The sequence below is a fragment of the Gavialis gangeticus genome, unplaced genomic scaffold, assembly GCF_001723915.1.
Source record: "Gavialis gangeticus isolate Ggan-Ray unplaced genomic scaffold, GavGan_comp1, whole genome shotgun sequence".
NCBI lineage: Eukaryota > Metazoa > Chordata > Crocodylia > Gavialidae > Gavialis > Gavialis gangeticus.
This window is the reverse complement of record NW_017729011.1, coordinates 3,631,880-3,642,595: the sequence shown is the minus strand read 5'-3', so window position 1 is coordinate 3,642,595 and position 10,716 is coordinate 3,631,880. Positions and strand designations below refer to the sequence as shown.

The following is a 10,716-nucleotide window of genomic DNA, read 5'->3' as shown; positions in this document are numbered from 1 at the left end:
AGGAGCCAGCACCACTTTGCTTGGAAGTTGGTTTTAGATCCTAGCCGCCCTGACCGTGAAGTAGTGCCTCCTGATGTCATCCCTTGATAGATTCAAGATCCCCTCAGAAAATGCCAGCTCTTAGTTTTTTCTTGATTTTAGCTTACAGAAAAATCTTAGAGCAATTCTTCTGTTGCAAAAAACTCAGAAAGACCACAACAAGTCAGGATGTTTTTAACATTATGGATTCCTATTTGAAATCTCTTTTTTTGTCATCTGAATCATGTTTGCATACCTAACAGTGCTAACGTTATCTGGCACCTAGTGCCATCCTTGAAAGAATCTCAAGGTGCCCTGGTTGAGAATCGCTGTACTAGAGCCTCTGGAAATCTTCATTGCGCATTAAAGAGCTGGTTCTTTCCTCCTTGGCTGATGTTCTCTTCTCATGGTCTTAGCCACCTATCGTTAAGTTTGTTACTCCTTGTGACTGGAAGCAGATGAAGAGTGGGCATTAAACATGAGCCAGCCACAGGGACTATTCCAGCAACCACCTCTGTCTCCACTATGGTGCTTTCTGCACATAGTGCCTGGAAGGCTCTGCCAGGCCCTCCCTGTGTAGCTCATGACTGGAATTATCACGGAAAAGGAATCGGGTAAAGCCCATTAGCCAGAGCCTGTCAGGATGATGCTGGGGAGGGTAGCCAGCTTCCTCTGCCCATAGCAGATGCCTAGCAGCAGAAGTCTTCTGTAGTCAGTGAGCAGATATCTGGGTTCCAGGACCCATTGCTTGGCAAGTCCTCAACCCACACCCCACAGAAACTGCTTGGTCCAGAAGATGGAGAAGATGAGCAGCAGCATCACGCTGAGGATGATGGCCATCACATAGGCAAAGATGCGGAACTGGGGGTTACGGAGACACTCCCGCAGTGTGGACTGGCTGGGGAGAGGGGTTCGTCTAGGGGAAGCCTGGGAGTTACCCACCCTGGTCTCCAGTCCCGGTCCTGGCTCTGTCCCCAGGTTGAGGGTGTAGACGCGGGGCTGGCGCAGGAAGTAGCGTGACTTCCGTTCATCCTTCAGGCACAGCTGCCTCCCCTCTAGGATGATGTGGTTGGGTTCCAGCCTGAGCAACCTCAGGACAGCGGCATTGGTGGGCAGCTCAGTGACAGGCTGGTCGGAGGGCAGCACTGTGGGGTGGCGGCACAGTGGGCATTGTAGCCGGTTCTGGATAGGGGACACCAGGCTTAAATGTGCCAGGCACTCAATGCAGAAGGAGTGGTGGCATTGCAGCAGCTTCGGGGTGCGGAAGGTGTTGTTGTAGGGGTTCCAGCACACCGGGCAGTCTGCCTCCGGCTCATGGCTCAGCCTTTTGGCCATGGTCTCAGTGGGGCAATGTGATGCCCCGCCCTGGGGCTGTAGCAAGTCCCATTTGGTGAAGGGACTGCAGGGAAGATGATTGCACCAGCTGCCTGGAACAACACAAAAAAGCCAGTGAACAATGCACCCCAGGGAGCTGCACTTGAGCCCACTCCAAGCCCAAAGCAGGATCCATGGCTATCCTGCATGGCAATGGGACCAGGGGTTCACTGATGTGACTGGTGCTGATTATCACAACCCTTTACCAAAGAATAACTGCCACATGATCTCTGGGGAGGGGAGGTGGGGGGGCCGAATGCAGAAATAGAAAATCTCTGCTAGTCACATGCTAATGCTCCCAGCAGCAGAGCCCTAGGAGAGAGCAAGCAGCCCTCAGCTAAGCCACACAGGGCTGAACATTAAAAGCAAGCTCATAACTGGATTGTAAACTTAACAGCAGAGAGACACTGCATTTGCTCTGTTTTGATGACAGCGGTCCCACAAAGAGGCAGAAGCCAAGTTATGCCGGTGTGTCACGGCTTCCTCCCAGCTCCCCCACAAGAAACTCAAGCATGTGACAAGCACAACTGCCCAGCTGATTTTGAACTTGGTGGCCAGCTGTCCATGGACCTTAAAGCTGGCTCTGATACAACCTGCCCACAACCTACAAACACAGTCACCACTGCAGGGTCAGATATTTGGGAAGAGGTCCAGAGCAAGACATTACCAGACTGGGGAGTTCCCTTAACAAATGCTGCCTCGATTCCCTCTATCCAAGTGTGTTGCTTTGGAAGTGTTCAGAGGGAGGGTCCGAAAAGGACTCAGCACTAGGTGACAGCACAGAGGGAAGAACAGCCTCAGTAAGCGGGGGTCTGCTGGCCTGCCATCCCACAGTAGACTTGGGGTGTGACCGTGCCCACCTTTCCACCCCCAGCCAGCTGCAGCCCCCGTCTCTGCCTCTGAAAGAACAAAGAGCGATACCCCACGTCTGACTGGGAGCAGGGAGCTCCCAGGGAAAGGAAGGGCTGTGGGGTAGACTTACTTTTCTGATGGGGCTCTGGGGTCAAAGGCAAATGCTGTCAGCCTTGCAATCCCCTCAAGGGCCAGATGATGCAGCAGGGCTGGTCGCCTGCCCCACGGGAAGGCTAGAAAGCAAACCTTGCACAATGCTCCTTGGCCTTCCTGCTTCTTTCCCCTCTGCCTCTTCCTCCTCCTCCTCCTCCTCCCTCGCTCTCTGTTGCAGACAGACACCATTACTCAGCGCCGGGCAGGACCAGAGTTCACCTTGACAAACAGGTTCCTAATGGCCACACCAGAGCTGAGCATGCGGGAGACAGCACGTCCATGAGCGAAGCGACCCTGAGAAGCTGCGCTGGGAGGGGATCCCTGCCTGTCTTGGGGACAGTGCCCTCCTCCTGGGCGGCTGCAGCTGATTTCCATGGGAGTGGCACAGGAGTTGGCAGACGGGTGTTGTTTACTGAAGCATCAGATACCTGAGAGAGGAGCAGAGCAGGTGGGGGAAGGTAGATGAACCCTACCCCAGCTAATGAGGCAAAGTAGACCATGTTCATCAGCTCCCCAAACTCCTCACAGCCCCTGGAGAGACAGTAGGTTGTGGAAAGCTGACAGGCTGCTAAAGCCTGAGAGGAAACAGGCTGACTGGTCAGTCATGACTGAAAGCTGCTCCTTCCTAAGGGCTGCTGAGCCCCCGTGTAAAAGGAAGCTGGTTTTGAATGGATAGGTGTCCAGCTCACAGGGAGCCACCTTGAATGGATACCTCCATAGAGAAGAGAGGCAGAGATGGAGCCATCTAGGCCACAAGGACAAAACACCCTCCTGTCTCCAGGGCCAGGCAAAGTCTCACCTGTGCCACAGCACTGATCAGCCCCACTGCTGCCCATCTTTCTCCTTTTCTGTTGCTCAGTAGAGGTCCATCAGGCTCAGTGGCAAGAGAGCGGCTGGGGAAGTCTCCTCAGCTTCCCCTGTGATGCTGGGCAGGGCACGGGACACACAGAAGCTGCCCATTCTCACCCCTGGACTCAGCTGGGGCCACGTCTGAGTGACACACTGGTCTGTACATCAGGCATAAGTTCTCTGCCCTTCACCCCACAGCAGCTGAGCACGCAAGGGGGTATCTGTCTTTGCAGGCTTGCCAGGCCTGTCTTCAAACACTACCATGCAGAAGCACAGTATCAAGGGCATAAAAGCATATCCCAGTGCAAGGAAGGATGGGGAGCATAGCAAGAGTCCTGCCTGGTTAGGCAGTGAGCTCTTTAATGACTTAGGATTTTAAAAAATGAAGGCTCGACCATATTTCTAAGGATGAACATGAGAGTACAATACTTGTATAGAGCAGCATTGTGGGACCTTTGGCTGTTTTAGAGCCCCCTCTCCTCCCAGAAGAGGTGGGTGCCAACTTCTCTGCCCCACTCCTTCCAGTCCTATCCCTCCACTACACCCACCAGGTTGGAGGGAAATCCTGATAGGAACAGAAGATGGGGACAACGTCCTCGTCTCCAGGTGCCACGGGGCTGTGATACTTCATGCAGGTCCACCAGGTGCAGCACTCATACTGTGAGTAGATGGATGTTGTAGTGCAGGGCTGCAGCCCCTGGGGATGACAGAAGAGCGAAAAGGCTCTTTCCATGCGGGTGGATCTCATCTTTCTGGATCTGGCCCAGGCCAGGGTTCTTATTCATCTGTCTGCTTGTTTCCAGCTCCAGAGGGTCCGTTCTCACCTGACCTCCATGCCTGACACAATCCTAGTGGGAGCCCTGGAAGCACATCCATCCAAACAAGAGGAAAGCTCCTGGGCACTCCTGCTCCTGTCACTTAATGACTGAGCCTGCCTGACTTTGCAGTCCCCCAACAAACCCTCTCTTCCAGGAAGCACTTGGCCTGGAGGGACCCCTGAGAACATATTTATAGCCAATGGTGAGACTGTCTTGCTGAGAGTCTGGTATCACCCTGGTCTCTAGTGTAAACATGCACTGGATCCATTACAATAGTCTAGAGCCCAATCTCAAAGGCATCCCAGCTCTGAAGGGTTCGGCTCCATTATCACTAGCACATGTCAAGTCTTGCCCATGGCTGTCTTCATTTGATTCATTTCCCTGTGTGCGTGGCTCTGGAGTAAGCTGGTAGCAGCATGTTGTAGTAGCTGTTGTCCTGGGAATGAGGCCACAGCACAAGAGGAGGCTGGGACACGTGGTGCATGGGCAGGGCTGGCAAGAGACGATGATTGATGCAGGACTGTTGGCAGTCTGCCTTAAATGAGCTCAGACAAGTTTCTTGTGTTTTATGCTCCACGGCTAAAACACTTGGATCCTCTGGTGGCAGGGCCCCTCACGGGGGCAGATGGCATGGGGAGGCAGGAGCTTGTGATTCAAATTAGATAAGCACAAGGTAGGGCAAGGGACTGAAGAGGGGAAGGAAGTGTCCTCTGCACACTGGGTCTTTCCAGCCATCTCCCATGCTGATGCTTTGGGCTGTCTCCATGTTCTCCCCAGCACTGCAGTTGAATGTGCTGCTTGGGCATCATCCTACAAGAGGCCAAGCGCAGCTGACAGGCAAACTCCTATCCCTGATTTTAAGCTCAGGGTAAGATGTTGGGCCCCTTGGCCCAGTGTTTAAATGCTCAGGCCTGGGCCTCTGTCCTGGCACTCTAATCTTGGCCAAGGTCTGGGTTACACCAGAAAGTTGTTCTGTTTTAGTTCAAACCACTTTTAAACCCCTTTCGTTTCATTGGTACAAACTGCTGATTCATTTCCACTTAGCTTCAGTCATTTGGCAACCCGCTTAAGTTAAACTGAAATAAGCCCAGCAGCCTCCAGCACAGCCTCTCACATCAGTTTAATTAAATAGCTTTTGAATCACTCCTGACTCTGTGGAGACCAGCATCTATTGTCCATACTTTTGGGTCCTTCAGTGCCCAACCCAAGATCTGATTTTTCTTAGATGCTAACACCTGCCTCCTTAGATTCTGATGTGGAAATGTGGGCACAAATCCCTTTTGGCCCAAGTTTCCCTATTTTTCAGATGGGAATATGATCCAGCTTGTAGGAGCAGCTGTGTGGAGTTAGTCATGAATACATACGTGCTGCATGTTATTATCAGTAATGCTTAGCCAGGGAATTGAAATAACCCTGCCCCAATATCTATAGATTCAAGGCCACACACAATGGCGGCATTTTTAAAGGCCTCAGAAAGGGCCAATAAAAGAAAACTCCATGGAACAAAAAGCCTTTGGGCTGGACTTCTTTCAGAAAACTGCAAGGTGTTACTCTTGACAGGGCTTCTCAGTGCTTGTCTCTGTCTGGGGATCTCTGTAGCTTGCAAAGAATAATGCACACTATTCCTGTGGGCTTCCGGGGACAGGAACTTTTTCTTTATTAGATGTACAGCCTGCAGCCCATGGGTTTGGGTCCATGGCTGGGACTCCCAGGTACTACCACAATACAAGAAAGAAATAAAAATATCATCAGTCAGTCATGGTGTGTCTAAGGTTACTGTCACTATGTGTTAGCACTGGAGGGCACCTGCCCATTCCCAGAGCCACTTAAGTAGCCTCCCCTCTCTGGCGACTCTCATCCAAGGCTGTGGCTAAGGGAACCTCATGGTTACAGGAAGAGCACAGGAACAAACCCTGCTGTTGTCCCAGCCACCGTCCTGGAGAAGCACTGCCTGTCCTGAGCTAAGGGTTGCCCCCACATTGTTCCAGAGTGCAGGCTACCTGAGTCCCTTGGATTCAAAACCCCATGTTTCATGTCAGGCTCCTCTCTCCTGCAGATGTCTTTCTATTGTCCCCATTTTTCCCTAAGGTCCTTTGCCCCTCTCTGATCACCTGCCCCAATGCTGGCTCTCTCCTCAGGCCACATCCCTGTAGCAGAGACAGAATATCTGGTAACCACGGCAGCTGCCTACCAACCAGAAGTGTAAGGTGCTTGACCTCGTCTATCTATGCACACAGGGGGTATCTGCTTGGTTGGGGGAGAGGAGATCTGAGTGCTCAGAGATACTGGTCTTGTGGCACTGTTGAAACTCAGGAGTGGTGAGTCAAGACAGGGAGGAAGCGAGGCTAACCAAGCCACCTCCACAGCCATCCAGCGGACTCAGAGCGCTCCCTACAGGCTGTGACCTTGCAGATAGGAGTTGCAGAGGGCTGGTCCCCTGGCCCAGCCAGGCTGGCAACCACAGGCTTTGCACTCCTAGCCCAGCACCTCAGCCCCACCACTGTGCTACATCCCTCAGAGGATGAGAGCTCAGACTGAATGAAGGGAAAGCTGGGCCCAGGCCATAACCCTCAACAAGTGCAGATGCAGTGATGACTCCAAACTTGGCACCTGGCTCGATCTCAGTGTCATAACAGCCTCAGCCGCTCCCCACCAGACCCAGCTGCACATAACGATGTGGAACCAGGCTGAATGGCCTGACTCCTTCCTCCTGCAGAGCAACGACTCAGCTGTGAGAAAGGGGCACATCCTGAGCAGTTTTTTGCCCAGAGCCAGCCCTGCTCCTCTCAGCTTCCTGGTGGCAGGCACTCAGGGGGAGCTGTCGGTTGCCACAAGTGGGCTGAGAGCTGTCATGTTGTGACTGGCTCTGCTGGAAGGAGGCAGAATGAAGAACAGGATGGAGCTGATGATGAGGGTGACTGTGACCATGGCTGCCACCACCAGGAGAGCGCGGCACAAAGGTTTGTCCAAGCAGCTCCAGCGACTCCACTGATCCTCCTGGTGCAGCTGGTTCTCTCGCCATGGTGGGCGGCCCACGTCCAAGCTGTGGCTGATATTGCTCATGCAGATCTGTGGCACCACAGTCCCATGGGAGACCTCAGGCAGTTGCTTGAGCCAGAGCCTGCCCTTGCTGCAGCTGAAGTGGATGCTGCAGGTCCTATTCATGCCTTTTGGGAGGCAAGATAGGATGGCAAGGTTGTTGTCTAGCTTGGGAGGCCCGCTGTCTGGGAGCCTGGTGTAGGACCAGCACATGGGGCACTGGATAGTGTCTGGCAGCTGGGACTTGACGTTGATATGGGCCAGGCACTCCAGGCAGAAGGTGTGTTGGCACTGCAGCACCTTGGGGGCATGGAAGGCATTGTTGTATTGGCTGTAGCAGATGGCACACTCCATCTCCAGGGCCAGCTCCTCCCGGGAGACCATTGCAGCAGGTCCTTGCAGCAGTGCAAGCATTCAGGCTGACACCTTAAAATGGGCACCAAGCAGACCCTGAAAATAACAGCTGCAAGCTTAGAACCCACTTTGTGCCACAACCTGACCCTAGCCATGGGCTTTGCAATGTGGGGGCAGTGCAGGAGCTACTTGCAAATTCTCCCCCTGCAGGGGCTACTTGCAAAAGAGGCAGTGCAAGGACAGCTGGCTCCAGGGATATCTCAGCCAACATGCATGGGCAGGGTGTATGTGTGTGTGTGAGGTGGGAGGGGGGCATAGCCTATTGAGGCAAGAGTCTGCTTTAGCTGCATCCAAAGAGCTACATCAAGGTGGTACAGCTCCTTCTCACCCAGGATTTAAATTATGGGGAGCTTGGAGGGGTTGAACCCCCCCATAAGAGACAAGAGCCCCCCTATAAGAGATGAGAGCCCCCTTCTCCCACAGGCCAGTCAGCACCCCTTCGCCCTCCACAACAGCCCAAAGCCTATGCACCACTGCACACAGCCCCCGGCCTGCCCCACACCTTTCTAAGCAGCACAGGCAACAGTGGCGGTGGCTTCTTCTAGCTGCCACTGCCACTGGTCCCAGCCCACGGTACTGGTGAGGACCCACGCACACAGCCCCAATCCCAGCCAACTTTTTTTGCAAGAGTTGAAGTGTAATTCAAACCCTGGTTGCACCCCTTCACAAGCCTGCAAATATTTGTATGGGCTGGTTTGGATAGGAGTGGCCCTGTCCTGGGCTGGGATTTGGACCAGTCAGCCTCCTGGGTTCCCTTCCAGGCCTACTTTTGTGGGATTGCCAGCCACAAATTCTAGCCCATGAGTTTGATCCCAAAGCAATGAGGTCAACAAAAACTCATTGGCTTTCCAGTGTTGGCAAGAGCTGCTTGGGCAGGGTCTACAACTGACCAACTGAGACCTCTTTGTTGGGTTATGTTTAGGGCTGTGTGAAATTTTGCCAGATGTTTTGCTTCAAAGCTGTTTCAGTGCATTTCAAGCTTGAAACAGCAAAATTGAAATGAAACAAAAGGCTTTGAAACAGCTTCAAAACAAAGCAAGGGCACTCGAGACATTTTGAAACTTTCTAAACATTTCGAGTTTTGAAGCCCAGCTTGCTTGGCTTCAGCGCCGGTCCCAGCTGGCAGTGGCAGCCTCCTGTCGTCCAGCATGCAGATCGGGGCACTGCACCCCCTGGGAGGAGTCTGGCATAGCCCTGCAGCCCTCCTGGGGGTGCAGGTCCCCAGATCTGCGTGCTGGATGACAGGAGGCTGCCGCTGCTGGCAAGTGTCACAAGTTTTGCTTTGAACAGTTTGAGGTGCAGTTTCTCAGAAACCTCTTCACCTATCTCCTTGAAACTTGGAAGGCTTCATGCCCTCGGAAGGAGCTACCATCCCTGCAAGTTTCATCTGAATCAGGAAAGAAATGACAAAGTTTTAGGCATTTTCATGCTTCCCCATTATATCCTATGGGCAAACCATCGAAACAGCTTTGAAATAGCGAAACAGTTTAGACAAGACGAAACGGAACAGTGCTTTCAAAATGAAACGAAACTCAAAACGAAACACTGTCCCATCAAAATGGAAAAATGGAAGTTGAAATGAAACTGCTGTTTTGCACAGCCCTAGTTATTTTTTATTGATTACCTCTTGCCCTCTCCCCAGTACCTGCTGTGGTCTCTGCTACCCGCCCCCTGGCTGGGGAATACTTTCACTCATACTCATAAGAGAATATTGGCAGACAGCAGTTTCTACAGCCCTAGGAACAAAATTGAATTGAATGTGACCCACTGAACCTATTTCAGCCTTATTTGAAACCCACTGAACCTATTTCAGCCTTACTATCTCTAGTCTTGACTGTATACAGTCAGGTAGGATAGAGCAGTGGATATATCTAGGAATTATGTGTAATAATTATCAAGAGCTCTTCCTGCTCATGATGCCTTAAATTTACAAGGATGCATTTAATTTCACATGGTTTGATGGCAGGAGTCATCCAGTTCATGGACAGCACCTACTATGCTGGGATTCTCACCCATGACTGGGGTTCAAATTAATACAAATTAATAAATATTATACAGGAGTGGGTTTTATGGAACATACTGTTTGCTTCCGCTGCTTAATAGTTAACTTTGCCCAGGCAGGCTGCATAGCACACACTGTGTTGTGGTGGCGGGACAGGCTCAAGGCTGTAGCTACAGATTGCTAATGGCATTTAGGACACCAGTGCAGGTTTTCTGATGACCGCTGAAGCACATTGTGTGGTGGATCATGTTAAAAACGCTGTACGAGACAATATTTAAAGGGAAAAGCTAATTAAGTATTATGGTGACAACTGCATGTGTCCCTCTAACCTCTCCTAGTTCAGTTCATGGACTTGATGTCAGTGAACTGAGTAAACCTCAGCAGCCTCCTCTTTCTTGCTCAGTGTCTGTTTGACCCTTGATTTGGCTCTAGAAAGCAAAGAGAATTGTTCACATCTAACCTGAGTGAGGCCCAGATGATGCACAATCCAAGCAGAGATTCCTCATGCTGGGGAGAGAGAAGAAATCCAGGCTTATCTGCTTCCTTTCAACTTGCTGAAATCAGCAGCCTTCAGTGAGAGAAAAACTGGTTTGCCAGGGAGGGGAAAGCTTTGCCGTAGGAAGTAAGGCATGCAAAGCAGCCCATTTACATGGGCTATCCACATTGGCACGGCTGGTGGAGATGACAGGTTAAAGCTGCACTGTGCATTGTGAACCCATAGATCTGAGGGAAGCTCTAACCACAAGTGAGGGGAGTGGGGGGACATGACCTCCATCATGGCAGGGGTGAGGAGGAAGCATTCGCTTGGTTCTTTCTGTAGGCATTGGCTAATAGTCTTAAACATGCAGCTAAACCAGGGGAGGGGAGGCAAAATATGGCCCACCAGACCATCCTATCTGGCCCACGGGGCCTCTAAAAAATTTAGAAAATTAATATTTATCTGCCCCTGGCTGCCTGTCATGCGGCCCTCAATGGCTTGCCAAAAATCAGTAAGCGGCCCTCCGCCCAAAATAATTGCCAGCCCCTGAGTTAAACAGATGCCATAGCAGGTGGCAAAGGTCACTGAGTGATGGACTTCAGCAAGGCCTTTGACACCGTCTCTCACCCCATCCTAGTTAAAAAACTAGGTGACTGTGGCATCGATGCCTACACAGTCAGATGGATTGCAGATTGGCTGAGGGGTCGCACTCAGAGGGT

The 10,716-nt window shown here is 51.8% G+C and overlaps 2 protein-coding genes across 4 annotated transcripts; both read right to left on the bottom strand.

The window, feature by feature from the left end:
• Positions 1–460: 460 nt before the first annotated feature.
• On the bottom strand, positions 461–2,758 carry RNF183 (ring finger protein 183). Of its 2 annotated transcripts, none has more exons than XM_019510393.1 (2): positions 2,375–2,758; positions 461–1,445 (listed from the first exon to the last, which is right to left on the bottom strand). In XM_019510393.1, exon 2 carries the CDS (start codon positions 1,351–1,353, stop codon positions 778–780), a length of 576 nt encoding a protein of 191 aa, XP_019365938.1. In that variant the 5' UTR covers positions 1,354–1,445; positions 2,375–2,758; the 3' UTR covers positions 461–777. The 2 variants fall into 2 exon arrangements, with proteins under 2 accessions (XP_019365938.1, XP_019365939.1); XM_019510394.1 differs by having other exon boundaries at positions 2,491–2,758.
• A 3,741-nt stretch (positions 2,759–6,499) lies between these two features.
• LOC109293113 (RING finger protein 183-like) lies at positions 6,500–10,106 on the bottom strand. 2 transcript variants are annotated; one of them, XM_019510933.1, is made up of 2 exons: positions 9,980–10,106; positions 6,500–7,553 (listed from the first exon to the last, which is right to left on the bottom strand). In XM_019510933.1, the coding sequence occupies exon 2, from the start codon at positions 7,515–7,517 to the stop codon at positions 6,873–6,875; it is 645 nt and encodes a 214-aa protein (XP_019366478.1). In that variant the 5' UTR covers positions 7,518–7,553; positions 9,980–10,106; the 3' UTR covers positions 6,500–6,872. The 2 variants fall into 2 exon arrangements, with proteins under 2 accessions (XP_019366478.1, XP_019366479.1); XM_019510934.1 differs by having other exon boundaries at positions 6,500–7,529.
• Between the last annotated feature and the right edge of the window lie 610 nt (positions 10,107–10,716).